Source organism: Coturnix japonica, chromosome Z (genome assembly GCF_001577835.2).
Source record: "Coturnix japonica isolate 7356 chromosome Z, Coturnix japonica 2.1, whole genome shotgun sequence".
In the NCBI taxonomy this organism is placed as follows: Eukaryota; Metazoa; Chordata; class Aves; order Galliformes; family Phasianidae; genus Coturnix; species Coturnix japonica.
Genome location: NC_029547.1, coordinates 33,067,089 through 33,088,720, shown reverse-complemented (window position 1 = coordinate 33,088,720; position 21,632 = coordinate 33,067,089). Strand labels below are relative to the sequence as shown.

At 40.4% G+C, this 21,632-nt stretch overlaps 1 protein-coding gene across 2 annotated transcripts in view; it reads left to right on the top strand.

Annotated features, from left to right (window-relative positions):
* The first annotated feature begins 16,848 nt into the window (after nt 1-16,848).
* Nucleotides 16,849-21,632, top strand: part of TRPM6 (transient receptor potential cation channel subfamily M member 6) — a 66,747-nt gene continuing 61,963 nt past the window's right edge. For both annotated transcript variants that reach the window (XM_032441426.1, XM_032441425.1), the window contains exons 1-2: nt 16,849-16,949; nt 17,530-17,568. In XM_032441426.1, coding sequence (XP_032297317.1) covers nt 16,849-16,949; nt 17,530-17,568 — 140 coding nt within the window. The remainder of the gene's footprint in view (nt 16,950-17,529; nt 17,569-21,632) is intronic.

Genomic DNA, 21,632 nt, shown 5'->3' with positions numbered 1-21,632 from the left:
CAAAACTAGGAGTTCCCTCTTAAGTAGACTGGTTCATAAAATGTAGGTTAGTTTTGGCTTCTTCATTCCAAAATCTTGATAATTCTTCAGTAGATCCTGTCAGATTAAGTACGGTTGATAGAAAACCTTTTTCATATTCTTGATTGATGGAAAGTAAGGTCTAATAGAAAACACTGGCATCTGGGTGCTAATCCCTTTATTCCAGGCACCCCAAGAAAACATCGTCATTGGGACCTGGTAATACTGGCTGATATGTTCATCTAGTATGTCTATTAAAAGAAAATTTCTTATTCCATTTGCAAACATTGGTGAAACTAGTAGAAGGAGCAGGAAGTTGCTACCCTGACTCAGGATGATATGTTTGCAAAAACTGAAAATAATTGAAAAAAAAGGTGGCAAGAAAAAGAAATAACTTGCTGTTTATCACTTGCTAAAATTTCCCGGAATTAGATGCAATGTAAGAAGTCTAAAGACAAAATAGAAACAGTGCAAGAAGTTTAAACGCATGTCATGCAGGGGCACGTTTTATCCTTTTTGACTCTGAAAGAGCTGTTTATGTGAACCTGCCACTAAGTTTAGCAAGGCCCCAAGGCACACTCTGGGGCTCAGCAAGCATTTCTACTGGGATTTACAGAGCTGTGCAGCCTGGTTACTTAGCATGACCTGTGCATGCCCTTGAGGAAAGAGACAGCATGGTCTGAAGGCAGAGCTGTCCTGCAGGACAGGAGAGGATAACAAGCTTCAAGGCACCAAGGAGGAAGCTGAGATTGCCTGGAAAATTGGAAATGGAAAGACTGGAAAATGGAAAAGTAGTTGGGAGATACAGACAGCATTCAGAGACAGGTACTGAGGCTTACAATAAATTCAGTGGCACAACTGACCAACTTAGAGCTCAGAAAAGAGGTATGTTGGAAAAAATACAGGAGAATGGAAACAAATGGAGCTCAGAACAAAGGAAGAATAACCATGCCAGATGTGTTAGACCACATTAGGTACAATCAGCTATAAGTGCCAGATCCTGCATTGGGTTAGGGCAGTCCTTAACTGTCAGCACTGTGTGGGTGATGAACTGGATGAGAGCATCTTTGCAGTGAAGCATTCAGAGAAACTGGTAGATGAAGGAGTGGCCAGTAGGGAGGGGGAAGTGAGGAGGAGGCCTCATCTGGAATGCTGCGTTCAAGTCTGGGGCTCACAACACAATAGAGATGAGGAGCTGCTGCAGTGGGTCTATAGGAGGGCCACAAAGATAATCAGAGTGTTGGAGCACCTCTCCTGTGAAAGCAGACTAAGGGAGCTGGGCTTGTTTAGCTTGGAAAAGAGAAGGAGAGACCTTACCAAAGGCCTTCAGTGTATAAAGGGTGACTGTAACTAAGATAGAGAGAGACTTATTACATGGTCTACAGTTCCAGAACAAGGTGTAATTGTTTTAAACTAAAAGAGGATACATTTAGTTTAGATGTTTGGAGGGAATTCTTTACTCAGAGGGCAGTGAGGCACTGGCACAGCTGCCCAGAGAAGCTGTGAATGTCCCATCCCTGAAGGTGTTCAAAACTGGGTTGGATGGGGCCCTGGGCAGCCTGAGCTGGTCGGGGTAGCCCTGCCTGTGGCAGAGAGGTTGGAACTGGAATGACTTTAGGATCCTTTCAATCCCTTCAGAGCTGTTCTGTGATTCAGATTGCTGTCAGATCTTGTTGTGGTGCAAGGGTCGTGGGCTTTGCTGTGTTGAAGGTCTCCAGCCCAGCAGAAGACAGTTGGTAACTGCTGAAGGTGTGCTGGGGTTTCTGCATTCAATTTTATTTGTCACTGTAGAAAAAGTGACACAAGGTTTTGTTACAAACCTGAGCATTCAAATGTTTGGGTTTATATCCAGCTGTCACCCCTCTGTGAACAAGCAGGGTTTAACTAACACGTGGATAATGCACTGGTTTTCTTGTACTGTGGCTGAGTTTTTCGTGGTCATGAGCCATAGAACAGGCACTTCTTCACCTGTTGCTTCTCAGCATGCTGATTACATATGATTTAAGTCTCCATAAACCAAGAGAGAATAAAAAATTTCCACTTTGACTTTTCCATTAGGTTTACGATGACTGCTATAACTTCATCTCCCACTATTAACTTATTTTCACAACAGCCTAATAACTAACCACACAAAAAGCACCTCCAGTTTCAGGGGGGATAACCAAGGAGCGGACGAGCTGGAGCCACGCTCGTATTGCCTGAGTCGCTCGACACGACGGATCGGCCCCACACAGATACGGCCGGGATGGGACGGCGCCTTGCGGGACCTCGCCGGGCGGAGCGAGCGCTCCACGCCGACCATGCCGGAGGTGAAGGCCGGCGCCCCGGGTGCCGCCGCGCCCCGCAGAGGCGCCGCCCGCCTGCCCCTCTGCCGCGGGACGAGGATCGGCGGAGCCGCGCGAGCATGGCGACGTGGCGGGACCTGCTCCTGTCTCAGCTCGGCCCCGTCTGCCGCGGCAGCAGGGACTGGCCGGGGGGAGGCTGGCGGCACCCGCGACACCGCGGCCGGGCCGATGGCAGCCGCGAACCCACAGGCTCCGTGCCGCATGAGGTGAGGGAAGGGCGGGCGCGAGCGGGGCATAGGGTGCCTTCCTCGGGGCCGAGCGCTCCGACGTCGGAGCTCACCGGGACGGCTGAGCAGGGCGAGGAGCGGGCGGGTTTGTTCGACAGCCCGTTAGGAGCGGAGCGGGGGATGGATCCCCATCAGCTGGCTGCGGGATAGCCCGCTGCCGTGCCCGGCTGCCTCCCCTTCTCTGGTGGCCGCGGGACGATCCCCGCTGTCAGGGTGAACCGCCGTGGGGCTGCACAGTGAGGTGCGAGGTGCGAGAGCTGCCCATGGCTCTGCCAGACCTGCCGTTCAGTGTACCGCCGGCTGACGGCATTGTTTGGGATTGGGAAATGTAATGGTTCGGATGCCGGGGTTTTGGGAAGACAGCTCAGCAGCTGTAGATGAAGTTGTCAGATGGGACAACTGGGCTTTATGCAGGCTGTGCTGTAACTCCGACTATCCATTTCTAATATTTTGGTGATAGAATTGCATCTGCTGTGGGTATTCCAGTTTATGGATGTGAATTCTAAGAGACACAATATCAGCCTGTGCACTGAGAGAACAGTGTGCTCAGATATTAAATCACAGGCTCGTTTCTTGGTACCAAAATGGAGCAACTGGTTTCAGAGATTTACTGCATGTTGGACACCATGGGCAGACAAACCAGGAGGGATTACTGTGCTACCTGCAAGGATGTGCCTGTACTCGTGGAAGGCTAAAATGAGTTTAATTAAAAAAGGACAAGGAAAATGTTCTGCAGTTGTGAAATCGCTTTACAGGCTCTGTCTTTATGCAATAACAACCTCACATAAAGTTGTGGCAGTGCTATTAAAACATGATAAGCAGCAAGTGGATTTGATTGTATTTGAACTTAAGTTTCTTTAATCACCTTTAGGCTTGATGAGGGACAAAGGATGAAGCTTTCTCAGCTGTTATGAGGTCAGAGGCAAAGAAGTTGCCCAATAGTGAATGTGCTGAAGTATGCTTTCCTAGAAGTAACCAGCATCAGGGGGAATCATAAGAACTGCAGAATTGTACTGGAGGAAGACATTTCCCTTTGTGCTCCACCCTCTCTTTTTCTTTTCTTTTTCTTAAGTGTTTCAGGGACGAGGACTGGGTAAGGAAGTTATCTTGTGATCACCAAAGTAAAATCTAAAAGCCATGCACTAGATTTAAAGGACAGACTTTAAAATTCTTGCAACTCACAGAAGAAAATGAGGTCTTTCTAAGCATCTGCATTCATGTAACCATGAATGCTCATTGTGGGGCTGCAGGTAACTTATTCAAAGGCACACAAATTGCCTGAATGTGGCCATAGCATGCCACTGCTTTGGCAGAAAGAGTTATTGTTTACCTGCGTGTAACCACTGTGGCAGATGCTCAGGGATAATTGAAAACAAGTTGCAGTCGCCAGAATCATCCTTGTCTTTAAAGTGGGGTTTTGGTACACAGTAGCTTGTCAGGAGAAAGTTGCAGGTATAGAAGAGAAGGTTGGTACCTTCAGCTTGTTACCAGTGCCACTCTGAACATGGCAGATGTTACCAAAGAGATGGCAAAGGTCATGAAGTATTGCTGTATCCTATCAGCGTGTGTCTGGTCTTGGTGACATCTGCTGTACATGAATGAATACTTCCCAGAAGGAAAAACTTGAGCAGAAAGGGAAAAGAACCTATGTGCAATATTGTTCCTGTATCCAGTACTATTGGAGAAAGGTGAAGCGCCAGAAACGTCTGACAGACAATAGAAAAGAGCAAACTATGTAATCTCTTCTTTCATTTTTAACATTCTTTGGAGGAATGCATGAAGAAACTGACAATTATTTGTCTGACATATAAATTACGAAGTAGAAGTACTGGGATAAGTATGGGGATAATCTGTTACAAAGTACTTCAGCTGCCTTTAGCATTCACAGCTCCATATACTTTTTCCCAAAGAAATTTTCAGTGGGAGTCGGACTGAGCAGTTCTGAGACTTGAACTGAGATCATTTTGATGAGAGCCAGGAGCCTTGGTGGTTTTTCTGCAGGTGGTCAGTTCTGTGACAACACAAAAAGAGGCAAATGGATGTTGAATCTTCTAAATATGTTTATTACTTTTATTTTCTTGCAATAGCATAACATATAAATCAAGAGTATTTTATAGCAGACAGCTATTTCCAAGAAATATTAGTTCATTTGTCCTAGAGATGAATTGTATCGGATAAGCATATGATGTGAGGAGGAAAGGCCTGGAACTACAGCAGGAGCTAGATGAGCTAATCTGTTTCAGCTAAACTTGAATATGGATGCTGGCACTAAGATCTTCCTTGGCCTTGGTCTTGACAGGGCAATTACGTGTCTAGTTCACACTTCAGTTTATGTCTCTGAAGGCTTAATCTAATTGACAGGGCCTTCTAGGGTGTCATACAAAGGACAAGGTGTGGAACACTCTGGGCTCTCTGTCTTCTACTAAATGATCCCACTTTCCATCCTGCCTTTTCATGGCTCAGTTAGCCTTAACTTGCAGTACCAAGTCTGCTGAGAGTCAGTCCCCACATGATGTCAGGAAGCTGGATCCTAGGCTTTTGGCTCTCTCCAGGAAGGTGGCAGATCCCAGCTGGGTAATGCAATTTACAGAGCGTTGAGTTTGGAGACTTCAGTCAGCTCTCAGTGTAGTGGGAAGTTGGGGTGTCTATGATGAAACTTTTTCATTTTCTCTCAGTGCTCTTTTTCAAGAAGACCTCATTTAACTGCTGTTTAAAGCTTCCCTGATTTATTACAAGGTAATAAGTGAAAACATTTCTGTGTAACAATATACTAGATAAACTCTTGTGATCTGCTCTGTGCTTTGAGTTACCAGTTCTTTTTCTTTCTGTTCTTATCTCTGCTATTTTAATTTGGTTATAGAGAGCTAACCAGTTATTGAGAAGCTGATTCTCGGGTTAGTACTGAAAGAGACACCTTGAGCGGGTCAGAGCTGTAAGGAAAGTGCTTACACACCAAAGAAGGGCAGGATTTATTAAGCTTTTGTTATCATAATAATAGATTCAGTGATATGATTCTGTGATTCTGCAGTATGATTGCATGGTTGCTTTTCTTCTCCCATAGTGCAGTTTCTGGTACATGGTATTGCGAGCTGTCTGTTTCCCTCTGTCCATCATGCAGGCATAAAAGGAGGCACCCAAAAATACTTTCTGGGCTTCTTGCTGCTCTTGTCTTGGGACAGAAGATATATAAACTGATGTAATCCAATAAAAGGGGTTTTTAACATCCATCTTGATGTTCCAAGTCATGCCATCAAGTTGCTGCTGGAATGAGTACTTCTGTTTTTCACTAATTAGTAACCATCAGTGATCTCTAAGGTCCAAACAGTTGGGCTGTGCCATGATGCCAGTCTAAAAATGACAGATTTCATTACATAGGTGGTTTCCTAGCTGTTGAGTGGTGCTGGGGAGTATGCCAAGGTAACTTGATCACTTTCATAAAGAGTTTATCTGTTTGTCTCCAACTGTGACTTTAATGTCAGTTGGATTAGGCTGTGTCTGTAAGGTTGGATTGTGGATATAAATTTTTTACCAGTCCACTATAAAATGCTGTTCTTGTTTATACTTCACTGGCATGATTTAACAGATAGATAGAGGAACTTGTACCAGCAGACCAAATACTTACAAGATATATCTGCCCACTGTCTCACCAGCACTCACCAGAAAGGCTGAGTGCCAGAACCAAGCCTGTGGATTCAACTAAGTGGAGGGGGCAGGATGTGCAACTGGAAGATGAGAGGCATCTGAGAGCACCTGGACTGTACAGGAGCCCAGCCAGGTCTCCTTCTGCTGCTTGTGCAGCAGCTTGAATGAGGGCTGGCTGTTGTAGCAGCAGCCACTTTTCACTTTCCAGACCTAGGAGAAAAGCCCTTTGCCTGCTCTGCCAGCCTCTGAGAGCAGGAGATGCTAGGCTGGAAAATGTAGGAACATGGCCTTTGCCTTTCTGACTTTTCTGGGGGTTATCAGATCCCTTTCTTTGTAAAGTGGGATTTTGGCACAGTGAATCACAGAATCATAGAATTACTCAGTTTGGAAAAGACCTCAAAGATCATCAAATCCAATCGCAGCCATAGTACCCTAACTCTAACAACCATCTGCTAAATCGTAGCTCTGAGCACCACATCCAAACAGCTCTTAAACACATCCAGGGATGGTGACTCAATCACCTCCATGGGGGGCCTACTCCAGTGGCCCACTATTCTTTCTGTAAAGAAGTGTTTCCTAATATCCAACCTAAACTTACCTTGGCACAACTTGAGGCCATTTCCCCTCCTCCTGTCACTTGTCACCAGTAAGAAGAGGCCTGCCCCACTCTCACTGTGAGCACCTTTCAGATACTGGAAGAGAGCAATAAGATCTCCCCTCGGCCTCCTTTTCCCCGGACTAAACAGGCCCAGCTCCCTCATAGGGCTGATTTTCCAAGCCCTTCACAAGCCTTGTTGCTGTCCTCTGGACCTGCTCCAGTACCTCCATGTCTTGTGAAAAGTAAGGCTCTCTCACAGTGTGTGTACAATTCCAGCCATAAAGTTTTATTAGGGTGTGAGACAAGCAGGGGAGCAAAACAAACAGCAATGTCAGGTGTGACAGCAAATGGCCAAGAGGCTTCAAAAGTCAGTAGTCTAGGTAGTTCATGTACTGTAAACTTCGTAGTATTGTGTTGTAATGCAGACTGCTGTCAAACTCTCTTCTTGGCACCTTTCAAGCTTTTTGCAGGTGTATTTGTATTTTGTATTACAGGCTGTATTGCAGTCTGTATTTGTTTTCCTCTCATTAGTAACTTCAGACATTTTAGATGTATCCTGTCTTTGGAGGATCACCTCTCTATCTAATATTCTTCTGTTTTGAAAATAAAAAATAAGTGAAAGAAAGCTCTGAATTTACCTGCAGGTGTCAAATGTAACTTTTTTTTCACTTTCTCCTGAACATCTTCTCTTGGTGAAGAAGAACTTCTATCGTTAGTCCAAAAGACAAGAGAAATGAGAAAGGAGGAAAATTTTGTATAAATGTAGGCATAAAATAGATTTCAGGGTGACTTTAAACCTAGAGACTAAATTTCTAGGCAGACATGGAATATTTTTAGAGCAGAGGAACAGTTTTAATTGAATGCAAAATATGCTGTGAACTTTCCTGGGGGGAAATTCTTCAAGAAACATGAATGAGGTCTCATGGTTGTCAAGAAGAAATCTTTGTGTATTGATCAGTGGCTTACGGTATTTACTGTAAAGCTGTGTTCAGGGCTATGAGTATATGAAAAACACTTTATAATTTCATCAAGTAAGATGAGAGCCACGAGTGATATAATGTAATGCAAATGATGTTATAGTTGGTTTAAACAAGGAAGACTATATCTAATTTTGAATTGGTAGATGTAGGTGGTTGAGCATTGTGATTCCTCACTGCCAGGAAGGTGAGAGACAGTTTCAATTACCACAAGTTGATGTTGTTTGTATGAAGTGTAAGCAAAGAAAAAGCATTGGCTTGGCTTCTGCTGTTCCCAAGGTGGAAATCTGAGCAAGGCTTGAAGTACTGCACTAACCCTCTAAATAATAATCTGGAAGCAACTTTTTCTTATGACTGCCTGTTTTTTTTTTTTTTACTGCTTTAAAATGATTTGCAACAAAATAATTTAGAAGTAGATGTGTGGCTTGCTTGAATTTGTGGGATTTTCTGATGATGCTATGTTAGTGAGTACAGGAAGACTAACTGCTTTACTTTCTCTGTTTTGCCAACACCACTGTCTTCAGAAACATTGCCAGTGAGTCGGGCAGGGCTATTCATTAAGGAGTTCTCTAAAACAAATGTGGAAAAGCAAGGCCATTACTATATTTTAGGATTTATAATTATTTGCAAATACTCTTTTATTTATTCCTTCTCTTGTCTATCAAAAGTTCTTTTTGCCATTCGCAATTTACTCTGCAATTTTGGATTGTTTTCCATTAATTGAAGTCACTACAAGATATCTTTATATATCTTTTTTTGTGACTAGTTGGTTTAATAATCTGTGTTTTAGACTCCTTATTGAACTGGCTTTGTAAGAGGAGGTGATGTATAGTATTATACTGTGTTCCAATGCTAGCAGTGTGGGGCGGATGTCAGCATTTGGCCAGGCAGCTGCTATTAGCTTTATGCTTTGTTGTCTGCGTAGATTACAATTATGAAGCATAGCCACATCCAAACTTTCTCAGAAACACCGCTCTGCTGGTGTTGTAGGTTTTGGATTAGTCTGTTTCAGCTAAATTACATTCCATGTTTCATTTCAGTTGTGGAGTATGACGAGGAAACTTTTTTTTTTTTTATTTTTTAAATATGAATGTGTAATACCAATGGAAGATTTTAAGTAATGCTTTTGGGGCCAGCTTCAAGGACTGTTCTGAGGAAGCTGACTTATGGATGTGTATTTCCTGTGTTTAGCTCATTTGCAAATGCCTGGGCTATCAGAAGAAGTGTTATGGTGGAGGCTTCCTTAGCCTTCCTCCCATGAGATTGGGTGCCACAGGCCATGCAGTCAGAGAGGGAGGCCTGCTTAGAGCCTCTCAGTGCAACTGCACTACGTGCACTTGTAGGGCTGTGTTGTTCATTATATTTTTCCAAAATGTTATGTCTTTGGTGATAGCAGAAGGGCTTACTTGATTAACTGATAAAATAGTAAGACTTAATTATTAAGCAAAGGCCTAGTCCTTCATTCTATGGACTAAATGTTTCAGCAGCTTACTAGTTCTTTGTTCCAGGTGTCAAACTAGAGCTTCTTCAACAGCAACAAGGAGATAATTTTCTGTTTAGTATTTCCTGTGTTTTGTTGCCACAGCCCAACTGGTATTTGCATTCGGAAATGTTCTTCTGAATATCTTGCATGGTCCACTCTGAGATTAGAAACAGTGTGTTGGAAAGCTCATTACAGTTGAAGGGGTTTTCTTTCATTGGCTGAGTTTGGGATTGTAGTTTTGGAAACATTTTTATGAGCCTTCAATTTAAGACTGCAATCCAGAAAGGCACTTAGGTATGCATACTTTAGTTTTATGGGCAGTTGACTGTGAAAATACTAGGAAAAAATCACAGAGATTCTGCTGAAATCATTCTTTACTTTTAAAAAGGGAGAAAAGAGAATCTGTAGCTATGGAATTTCTGAAAAAGTGGCTCTGGGGTAAATGGTAGCTGTCTTTTATAATTGGGTGTTTCACTGTTGAGCAGCGAGGCATTTTAATGGAGTGTTCTGTGCAGTACTTCTGAGAGTCTTCTCAAAGCATAGTGATGACAGTTTTCTTACAAATTCAGTTAGTTATGATGTAGTATTTTCACAGATGTACAGAGTTCTAAACACTTGAGCAGAGGAGTGGGTAAGATACTTGTTAGTAACAGGTGGACTGATGTAATGCAGTGATGAAAGTTGGGGGGAATTATGGCATTTCTGTGTTGTAAAGCCAGGCTGCTGTCCTTCGACAGCTTGGCCTGAACAGAAGGAAATTTTAGAATGCCTGGATGTTTGTTGGAAACCTCATGTTGGGTTCTTATTGCACACTCTGGTCTTTTACAATACTCTTCTGCCCTATGTGAATCTAAAGTGGTGTTCTTTGTTATGAACAGTTTATATGAGCGTTACTTCATACCATGAGTGTGTATGTAATGGAAACTAAGGAGGAGAATTCCTACCCCAGGACAGCATGTTGAAGTTAAAAATCTTTCAGGCTGGCACTAATTTAGCCGTCACCTTGGGGAGTGGAAATATTGCTAAAGTCCTGTGTTTCACATAAGAATTTTTATGCATGAAATTACAATACCTGTAAGACCACTTTAGCTTTTATAGCTCAATAAGCATTCCAGGTCTAAGGGTTAAAAAAGACATAAAATTGGCTGACAGGCTGAGCTGTTGTGAAACACTTTTGAGTGTTAACTTACAAGAAGTCTGGCTACATTTCAGATACCTGGTGTTCTTGCCAGTGACTTCTCCATGTCTAGTTAATTTTTAAAAGGGTTTAAAATCTTTTAGGATGCCGTGCCGAATGTGGAGGCTGTATTCCTGCAGAGACAGTGCTGAAAAGTTCCTCTTTCTATCACCTCACTTTGAATTTTAGGAAAGGTTGGTCACATATTCCCTTAGGTTAATTTCTCAGAGTTTTCACCCAATACTGGTAGCTCCCACCTTACTAGGCACAAAAAATCACTTTTAGACGTTTTGTGTCTGTTTTTTGACATCAGTCATAACAGTTCTTTGCAGATACTGTGTGCGTGCTCTGGAGTCTGGTGCAAATTTATCAGCCCTGTAACTATCTGTTGCTACTAAATGAGTATTTGCTATCACCACATCATTTTAATGATAACAAAACATTTCTTAACTGGAAACAGTGCAGCTGTATCTTGTTTTGCAGTGATTCCGCTATATCTGCCCAGCTTTTTAAAATCTTTGATTCTAAGAGTTAAGATCCTTAGGGATGCCTTTTGAGCTTATGAACCATTGTGATATGACTAAGAAAAGTGGTTGTATACAGTGGGTTCTGTGCAGAGCAGAAGTGCAGTGTCTGGCAACACTTTCCAGCTCTTTAAATACTGTTTTGGCTAAGACATGACATACAGATCATTGCTATTTGTGATGCCGGTACCAATTTGATGCAGTGAAGTATGTAAGTGATTACAAACTTGATTGTTACAACCAGTATTCAGCTTGAATGGATTTTGCTTAAATGACTTTGCATACAATTACATGAATTGTCATTATTTAATTTATGTTATCTTCCCTTGTCTTAATCTATAATATGCAATTAAAGGCAGATGCTGCTGTTTTGTAGAGAAAGTGGTTATATTTCAGCAACGGATGGAATTTTGAAAGAGAGATGTGTGTGCCTTTCAATTACTTTTTGCAGGGGATTTGAGGGTGTCAGGAGTAGTGTGTGGTGTCTTTTGAAGATGTGTGTATCTGTGCCTTTCACCCCAAAGTGAACATTATTACATCTAATAGTCTCAAAAAATCGTTGTTTAGTATTCACAGCATAACCTAGTTTTCCTTAGTTTAGTACTTAACCAATGAGTGGAGTATGATGTCTGTTCTTGAAGAGCCTGAATGTTTACTGCAGACCTTGGTTTAGGAAAGCTCATTCTAAAGCAGGACAACTCCACATTTGCCACTGTTTGTTAGTATGTAGTTGGTGCAGTGCTTCTAAGAGGTTTGGCTTTGACATGCTGTGTGAGTGAGCAGGGTGAGCGTGGGCCAAAGACAGCTGTAGCAGTAATCACAGTGTTTGTCTGAGGACCAGGAACAGCATGTGGTGCCTGGGTGATTCCCCTGCTCATACTACCTGACCCCCAGTCATGAGGAATTGCTGAACCCCCTACACAAAGACCCAGTCATGGTGGCATACCACATGTGTCACTGCTAGGCTTTGGAGGACTGCTTGCCTTCCTGCTGGTCTGGGTTTTTAGGTTTTGTCTTCTTGCACCCCCAGCTGAAAGGAGTTTGAAAGAAATAAACATTGCAGGTGTTTTCTGAATTTTAGTCTGTTGATCTCTTTCTTTACTACCGCAAACCTTACTTCTGTGTAACCAAATTTGACCTGAGAGTATCCCTTTAATTCCATGTTATGTAAGAATCTCAGACACTAAATATACTGGAGACGTGATTAAAAGTGGTTTTCTAAAAACTACTCATGTGCCTTAAATTTCAGTGCCAAACTCTTCCAACTCCATTGACTAAATCAGGCTAGAAATCTCCAAAGCCTCTTCTGTGGCAAGGAAGCATAAGTAGCAGTTCTAATCCTCTGGCTGGTAAGAAATGAGAAGGCAAATCTCCCAAATAAAGGTCTCAAGACTTTCTAGAAGGAAAATTGTAATATAAACGTTGCTTTCAGTCTTCAGTATATCAGAAAATAAATTTTTAAATCATAAACAGTAGGTAGATCCATTTTTGTATTAGAAAGGGTGCTTGCTGATACTGGCTGAGATATGTATATACACCTCAGTTGTAGTAAGGGAAGAAGTTTTAATCTGATGTTGAAGTTTAACTGAATGATGACACTTTTGAAATGTTTTAAGAGAGAAATATATATATTACAGATGTGTTTCAGAAAGCTGGAAACCAAGATCAGACAAACAGCAGATGAGAAGCCTCCTCTTTTCATTCTTACTTGCCCAGTCCTGAAGTCACAGATTGCTGTAGAGAGCATGAAGGTTAAAAACCCTTTTCCTGTTTATTAATTTGGTCACCTTAGACTGAGAAATGGATGTTATTTTTACAGTATATATTGTACATTAAGTGATGATTTCATCTGAATTTTATATAATAATGGTAAATGTGTTTCATCTCACGGTGTTTCAGTTTTGAAACTTGCTCAGAACAAGATGAAATATAGTGGTTCAAAGTTTTTTCATTTCTTCCCTATGGCTGATTGGAATTGCAATTTATTTATGTATTTAAGTAAAACTATCTGGAATTTCATTAAGACAGAAATGATAGAGAATTTGCAAAAATTGCAAAATTTTGGCTGTGTTTACTTGCTTCTCATTGGTTATAAAAATAAATATTTAACAATCTAACTCAAGTGAGCGTGAGGTTATGGGTATCTTATAGACACTATGTGAGGTGCATCAATGGTGCATCAGTATTAAAGGATCAAATTAATTGAATCAAGGCCTTGTTCATTCAGATTAAATGGGAATCATTGTTCCAAGATTGGATTCATGGTATATCATCCAAGGAATCAGTAGGATTTTTCCACTGAATTTGTTATACATTGAGTCCAATGCATTGGGATTAGAGTGGCCTAATCAGCTGTAGCGCATGTTAGTCACTGCCTCAGCTACATTAGAAAATGTGGACAAAATTGTGAAATGTTTTTACAGAATTTTAAGCATTGTTACTTTCGTCTTAACTCCCTAATCTCCCTCTTTAGATTCTCTAGAATCTAAACAAAATAATATTTAGAACAAGGTGTGTTAGTTAGGAAAAAGCCTAGATGTTCAAAAAGCTAATAGTAATGGAGGCTTGTTATCTCCCATAATACTTGCTGTAACTTCAGCAAAATTTATTGCTATCCCTGAAGACTGTAAATTATATTTTGGTTGCAAATAACCACTTCTCTTGCTGTGGCATGAGAGCTGGAACTTGGTGATCCTTGAGTCCCCTTCCAACTGAAGCCATTCTGTGATTCTGTGGTCTAAAAGAGGTAGTGTTCCACATGACCTCTACCCTCTTTAAAATTACTTATTGATGTTGTAACTTGTATAATGCAGCTTTTTGCTAAGGAATGTTAAATTTTGGAGGAAAAAACTTCTTTGACACCGGTTTTCAAATGGAGTCACAATTCTGAGCACCTGTGTTGCACATTTGACAGTATGTTTTGCTGTTGCCATGTAGGTTTGTGCAACACACCCAGTTGAATACTTTATATTCTCCTGTGCTGCACATCTGGAAAGAAACCCCCAGAACATTTGATTTCTAGAATACATCATACTGGAGATAATACAGCTGGGGGGAAGACTGAATAATACCAACAGCTTGTTCATAAGTATTTGGACTGCTAGTGTTGCTGCTAATCAAAATGACAGGAACATGAATGTTCTCCTCTCACAAGGCTGAACATGTTTCCCTAGCAAGTGCTGTGAGGCTTGCCAACCTCTTGGCAATTCCATTACTCCTTCTCCTGTTAATGAAAAGTTTAGAGAAGTCCATTCTTATCCAAGGTATCCCCTAAATAAAAAGATTCCTCCCAGGGTATTGTAATAGTAGAAACATTTCTCTATTTTGCTTCACAGCTCAGACAACTAGAATAAAGTGATTTGGGAAGCGTGAAACAAGAATGATTACTAACAAGACTACTACTGAAAGGTTTTTGAAAGCATCGCATGCCTGCCTTCAAACAATGAAATTTGCTTTACTGCTTCTCGGGTTTTTCCTTGGATTTAACTTTTGTCTTCTGTCTTCAATAGGTGTATTCCTGAGATAATTAATTTTTCTGTATGCCCACCCTCCGTCCACCCCTAAGGATCTTCCACACTTATTCTTCATTCTAAGCTCAACCACACATAATTAAATTAGTTACTCTTGGAAGAGTACATGTGCATATCAATACCTGCAAACTGCTTTTTAATAAACTCTTTTATCTCTGTCAGTGGGGGACTCATTCAGACTGCATTAAAATCAAAGGGAGGACTTCTGTTAGTCCTGGTGGGAGCTGGGTCCTGCACACATGTTGCTATTTGACTGATGTACCTCTTGTTATTCCATAACCAGGTGATTAGCTGTGAATTAATTCAGGGGTATTTAGGGATGTGAAGCTGAAGTAAAAATCCTCAAACAAGCATTTTTTTTTTTATTAAGGTTCATAATTCTTTTCAGGAGATAAAAGAGAAGTATTATCTTTTGTAAGAATAACTGCTGAACTCTGACCATAACAATGCACTGCTCTCAGTCAGTGGTTACAGGCATTTTCATGAACTGAATTCTTTTCTAATTCATTGTACGAAGGAGGCATTTTATAAACAAGTATCAAGAGAAGTACTTACCTTAAGTATTTTTGCAAGTTGGGCATATTGCATAGGAGAAATCAATTTTCAACTTAGAGAATGAATAAGGAGTCAGTGTTTATAATTTGATTACCATTTGCCTTTCATACCTAATCATAAAATGAGTAGCTTGAAGGCTGCATATCTGGAGCTGTAGTTCTGATGGCAGTTTTCCTCCTATAGCCAAACATCTTGAACTTATATACTTCATGATCACCAAGAAAGACACTAACTTCCACTTGACTCACAAGACCCTCTCTGCTTACAGACAAAAGAATCCAGGAGGGAACTGTTTCTAGTTGCCTGTACCAAAAAGTTATCATCAAAGTGTTTTAGGAATCTCCTGGACCTGTTTGTATCAGCTGTATGTTTGTAGTTAATATCTGGCAAGTTGAAGTCACCCATAAGGAAAAGGGCAGCCAATCTAGAGATATCTCCGAGTTCCTTATAGAATTATTCATAGATGTTGTCACCCTGGCTGGGAGGCCTAGAGCAGAAATTGTTTTCAAGAAAGTTGAATCTCAGCAGGCACCAACAGTCCTTGTATTGTTTAGATTACCCCACAATTGTGAAACCCAAAATTCTGCTGGTTACACTAATCTTGGAGCTATGTATTGACCACCTGGGTCTGCCTGTTCTTTTGCTATTGGCACCTGCTACAGGAAGGATGTAAGGGAGCATTGCCTGTGTACTTCCTCCTTTATCCTTAATCACTCCAAAGCTCTGAAGTTCCATTTGATTGACCTTGGACTTCTTTTTGATATCTAATTGTTGCAGACATGAGAAATTAATTATGGTTAATAATCAGGTGGCTGTACCAACCTAGTGAACTTCCTAGTAACATCTTTTACTTGGGCCCCAGGGAGGCAGCAGTCTTCCCTGTAGGTCTGGTCCAGTTGGCATTCTAGGCTCTCTGTTCCCCTCACAAGGGACTCACCTATGGTAGAAATGCTTCTTTCTTTCTTGTCTGAGGTGATTGTGATATGGATGTTAGGATGTCTGTCAAGTTCCAGAGCTTCATATCTGTAGTCTGAGGGTATCTTGGAGGGTGGGGTAGGCAGACTGTAAATTTTTTTGGCTGCCCCAAGCAGAAACCTGCTCCCATTTGCCTCTGTCTAATAGGTCCCTTTTTCTGCCTCATGGCGAGAGTGTAGGGGATCCTTTGGTTCTTGTGGTCTGATTGGCTGGATTAGAAAGAGTTTGAAAAAAGTCTGTGTAGAAAAGCAAGTGTTCATGTCGTTCTGCTACAACAGTGAGGCAGTGTCTCAGTGATAAAACTCCACCTGACACACTCTAAATGCTTGGTCCGGTCTTTGTTCACTGTCTTTTGTACTTCAACACAGTCCTAGTTCAGTAAACGTAACCAGGATGCATCAATTTTGAAATCTGTTATAATAATAAAACAAGAAGGAGTAAACAGTGTCTTTCAGGTAAAAATGAAATAATGCCTTTTCTGCACAGTATCAGTTTTAGTACTATTGCTATTTGGTAGACTTCTAGCAGAATGAAGTGCTTTCAGTTACATGTATGTGATCCCCTAAATCATTTTCATGTTTATTACTGAGGAATGGGAGTATACGTTAGGATTCATATTTCAGTGAAAAAAAGTTTGGGAGTGAAGGCCTTGTACAATTCTGAGTTGCATTTTCAGGTAATAGCATTTGGTTTCATTTGACACTGTAATGGAAATTATTTGAAATTGAGCAAATATAGCAACCTAAAGTTTCTAATGCAATTTTTTGCTCTGTGTTCTAAAGTTAAAGAATATAATTATGTTTGAAATGTCTTTTCAGACCCCCAAATCGTGGATAGAAGAAGTCTTCAGTAAGAGAGAATGTGCAAACATTATTCCCTATTTAAAAGACCCTCACAGGTAAAACAGTTACTTTCATTTCTTTCTGTTAAAGTTAGAAAGAATCAGAATACACTTACTTATATGGGTGTTTTGTGAAGTTTGAACACAATTCTTCCCATCTTTACAATACTACTGTTGGTAATTTTCATACATTTCAAATGCTGCTGTTCATCTGAATATGAAGTTATAAACAATTAAGGAAGACTAAGGAAAAGATCAAACTCCTGAGCCTTTCTGTGGGAACTAAGAAAAAAATCATGATTTGACATTCCAGGCTGTATCTAACAGAAGGTGATGCCTAAATATACTCAGCAAGATCATGTTTTGAGAATGTGAACTTAGTATTATTGTTTTGAATGCATGGATTGTGTAGACAATAAAGAACTCATCTTTGAAATGTAGATAGAATATATATTTTGAGATGCAACATGCAAACTAAATCACTGAAATTATCTAGTAGTTCTTCCAGTGGTTAACACAGAAGAAGATAGCCTTTAATTATGATGGTAAGAATTTTGTCAAAGGTGAATTGATATGAGTATTGTTACAGATGTTTTCTTTTGTACATGCATATATTAATTATTTATCTTTATCACAGATGTCCTGCAGGATGCCAGGTGTGCCAGAATTTAATCAGGTAACACTGCAAAAATTATGTATATATGATTTCTGAAATGACCAAAAGCTAGCAATGGACATTCCTACACCAGGAAGCAAAAACAAAAAAATCCTTCCTCTTCCAATGTCAGAACATCATTTTTGGAGACTGAGGGGAAGGTTTACCATAAACCCAGGTGAAATCAATTACATTATGAACTTTAACTTACTTGCAGTAGAAAATTTTACCAAAATAACTTCTGTAAATGAGTTTATCTTTAAGTTCAGGCTGTATCCTGGATGATACAGGGAAAGAGAGAGGAAGGCAATGGGAACAGTAAGAATCAGGATAAGAGGAGAAATGAAATAAAAAGAGTAGAAAGAGGGCAATGGAAGCATCCCTGATGACAGAATTTCTGAAAATTGCACCGGGCATCCACACCTTCAATAAGTAACAAAAATTACACTATTATGGTGCTTTTAACTGGTCTGTATATTTTCCAGGCAGCTAGTATTTGTAGCTTATATTAACTTGCTGGTTCCCATCCAAGGTTCTTTGCTCAGCTGCTTTTTCCAAGCACCTTTTGATATTGTTTATGATAATAAATAGTTACTATAACAAAAAATTAACTTTTCTTTGCATTTGTTTTGTATTAAAGGCTTTTGAAAGCTGAAGCACCAGAAAGCAGTGAGCGTCCTCCAGTAACTGAGGACTAGGAAACTTGTGAAAATTGGTCCTGTCATATACATAAGCAAGATTATTTGCTTTTTTTATGTGACATTTAACATTTTTCAGCTGAGCAAGATGGTCTTTGAAGGTCTTTTCCAATGGAACTAAAGTCCTCTATTCTACTGTATTCTGTTGTTTGTTTCACTTTTAAGACCTATATGAAAGAAGAATCACATTTTCCAAAAAGCAAATAAATTACTTCTGTGAATCACATTGCTGAAAATGATTAATACACAGAATAGCATTGGTCTTAAAATGGAAGCAGATGATCTGTGCAAAAAGAATGGTTGCTTTAGAGTAGAGGAAAAGAGATCCTAAGATTCTTTGCAAATGTTTTAGAATGAGAAATGCTGTAAAGATTTTATTGCTTCCTGCTGATTTGGTGATACTTTGGTGTGTACGTAAGCTAAAGTTAACTTGTGCTTTAAACTGAAGTTAACTTGTGCTTATACCTTTAGGGCAATGTATGCTAAGTAAAGAGTACTTAAGGTGTAGTTTCATGTCTTAATCTGATTCAAGTTAACACCACAGCAGTTCTGCAGTTCTGTGCCATCTCCCCTCTTGGTTTTACCATGTTATTACTTGGCATGAGAAGCTCTCTGGTATGAAAATTAACTTGGGTGAAAAAAAAGAAGAAAAAAAAGAAAGCTTTCATCAAACCAGTCTTCTAATGAAACTGTTCAGTTGCATGAATTCTGGTACTAAATCAAGAAAAGAAGAAAGAGAAACTGAAAGTGTGCACCCCTTAAAGCGTGTTTGTTTTTCTCTTCCAGCCTTCTCTGTAATGAAATTCTTTACCTTTCAATTTTTCTTTTTATTTTTTATCTTTTAGTTGTTTCTTTCACTATTTGGTGAACATTTTCCTGTGTATCATGTATGTCCCTCCTTCTACAGCTGCGGAATATATAGGGTTGTCTGATGTTTTTTTTTCAGCCAGCTATTATTTTCAAGTATGATTCTTCAAATATTAAACATTATTTTCTACTTGTATATCTGAATCCACACTCATAGCTCTGTTATAGAAGAGTTCTCCTATGCCTAACAAGGAGAAGTAATTTTCACCTGAGCATTATAATTGTTTATACTGTACTTATTAGATCAGCTGTGAAGTCAGCTTGAGATCTGTAATTTTCCACATAGTCCAAAACTGATGTGAATGAACTTGACACCTATTATAATATGACCCAATATCACAACATTGTAGGCAATTGAAATCTTTTAGTGGTTTCTTATTTGCAAGAAACTTCCAAGGTTTGCAAACTGTTTATGAGTGGCTTAAACAAGTATTTGCTAATATTAAGTAGAATAACTCTGTTAAGTAGTTCCTAATGAAATTTGAGAAACTTGCTGCTTCTCTATTGAAATTACCTCTATTTGCTGTTCTTTTAGTGTTCATAAATACTTGCCAGACAGAATATAGACCAGCCTCACTGAGTGAGTGCTCAGGAATGCAGTACTTCTAGATTCTTGCACATTTGAGATGCTTTCACAAGTGGTCACTGTCTTACCATTTAGGCACATTTATGCCTAGTTATATTGTGGGCTGCATCAAAAGAAGCATGACCAGCAAACTGAGGGAAGCTATTTTCCCACTCTGTTTCTTGCTAGTGAGACCCCTCTTAAAGTATTTCATTTGAATTGGGGATCCCAGCATGGGTCTGCTGAAGTGAGATGTTAGAGGTGCCACAAGGATGATCAGGTGGCTGAGGCACTGTTACTACAGAATGAGGCTGAAGGAGCTGAGGTTATTTAGTCTGGAGAAGGCTCCAGAGAAATGTCACTGTTGGCATTAAGTATTTAAGGAGGTCCTGCAGAAAAGTTGAGAAGAGTTTCTTTATCTGGGAGTGTAGTGATTGGACCAAGCAGTAATGGTGTTTAAGTGATAGAGGTCAGATTTAGATTAGACAGCAGGAAAAAATTCTTCACTTTGAGTGTTATGAAGCACCGAAACATGTTGCACAGAGAAGCTGTGGACCCTCCATCCCTGGAGATGTTCAAGGCCAGGATGGATGGAACTTTGGGAAAACTAATCTAGGTATTAACAAATGTACAAAGGCATCAGCCAGCTCCATCAGCACCCTGGGGTGCAGCCCAGCAGGTCACAGGGATGTGTGTGTGGCTCCAGTGCTCTGAAGCAATCCCTGGCTTGACCACTATCCTTGGCTGCTAGCTCCTCTCCTCCTTGAACTCCCTCACTAGGCACAGAGCACAAAAGCTTATGGGAAAGCAAAACAAAGCCAAACAGATGTGTGTAATGTGCTTTGGTTTTCTCACCCTTTCTAGTTTCTTGATCTTGGCTTTTGACCTCCCTGATCAGGGAGGCATTAGGACTTTGTCCATTTCTCCTATTTAGTTCAAGAGACTGAGCGTGTCAACTTGGGGTGGAGCATGAGCTGTTCAGGAAATACCAGTTCTTTTTTAGTTCATACTTCTCATTGTGACTATCTCCAAGATAAAAACAGGTGTACATACCCTGCAATGCATGTGTTAGGTCCACGTGCAGTTCCTTTGCTGTCTGCACAGTGTACTTGAACTGTTCTGAGTGCAGCTCACCTGTGGACATTTGCGCTTAGATGTTAGATATGTAGTGAAAATAATGCTAATGATGAAAATTGCTCAATGTTCATTTGGCCTGTCAATTTCAAGGTTAGTGTAGTTATTTGTTATGTCAGTTGATTGCATTCCATAGGATTTCTGATTTAAAAAGTAGGGTTGCTCTGGCTCTTGCTGCTCTAATGGCCACTAACATGATCGCTCCCTGTATGGAGCAGTAACATGTGGGACAGTCATTCTGTTTTCTAATTTGATGATGGTTTACTCCGTGAACTGAAATTAATTCAGATTTTAAAAAAATGTAATCTACTGCTAATAAGTCTGAATGCTTTTCACACAGTATCACAGTCTCGTGCGGGTTGGAAGGGACCTTAGAGGTCATTGACTCCAACCCCCGGGATTCGAGCCCCTGTGTAGCAGAGTGGCACTTCTACCACTTGCGCCACAGGGGGGATTCGAACCCGGGCCTACTGGTGTTGCAACGTGGCATTCCTACGACTGCACCACTGGGGCACACACTGTTCTTCCAGCACCGTTCTTCCAAGCACTGGCATTTGCTGAGTCAGACTGTGTAATATGGTGTACTAGGTAAATAATGAAATTTAATGTACTACTTAGATGAGACTGCTTTAGTTTTGCTGTCTTCAAGATTGACTCTTGGATAAAAGAATTTGTTTTAGTGAGACTACTCTAGGAGCAGTACAGTGGCTCTAAGATATTTTCAGGACAAAAGAAAAATAGGGTATTCAAAGGCTTGCTTACCTTTTCTCTAAAGGATATATTTTATGGATATTTTGCTGCTACCCCAGGAGAAAGAATAA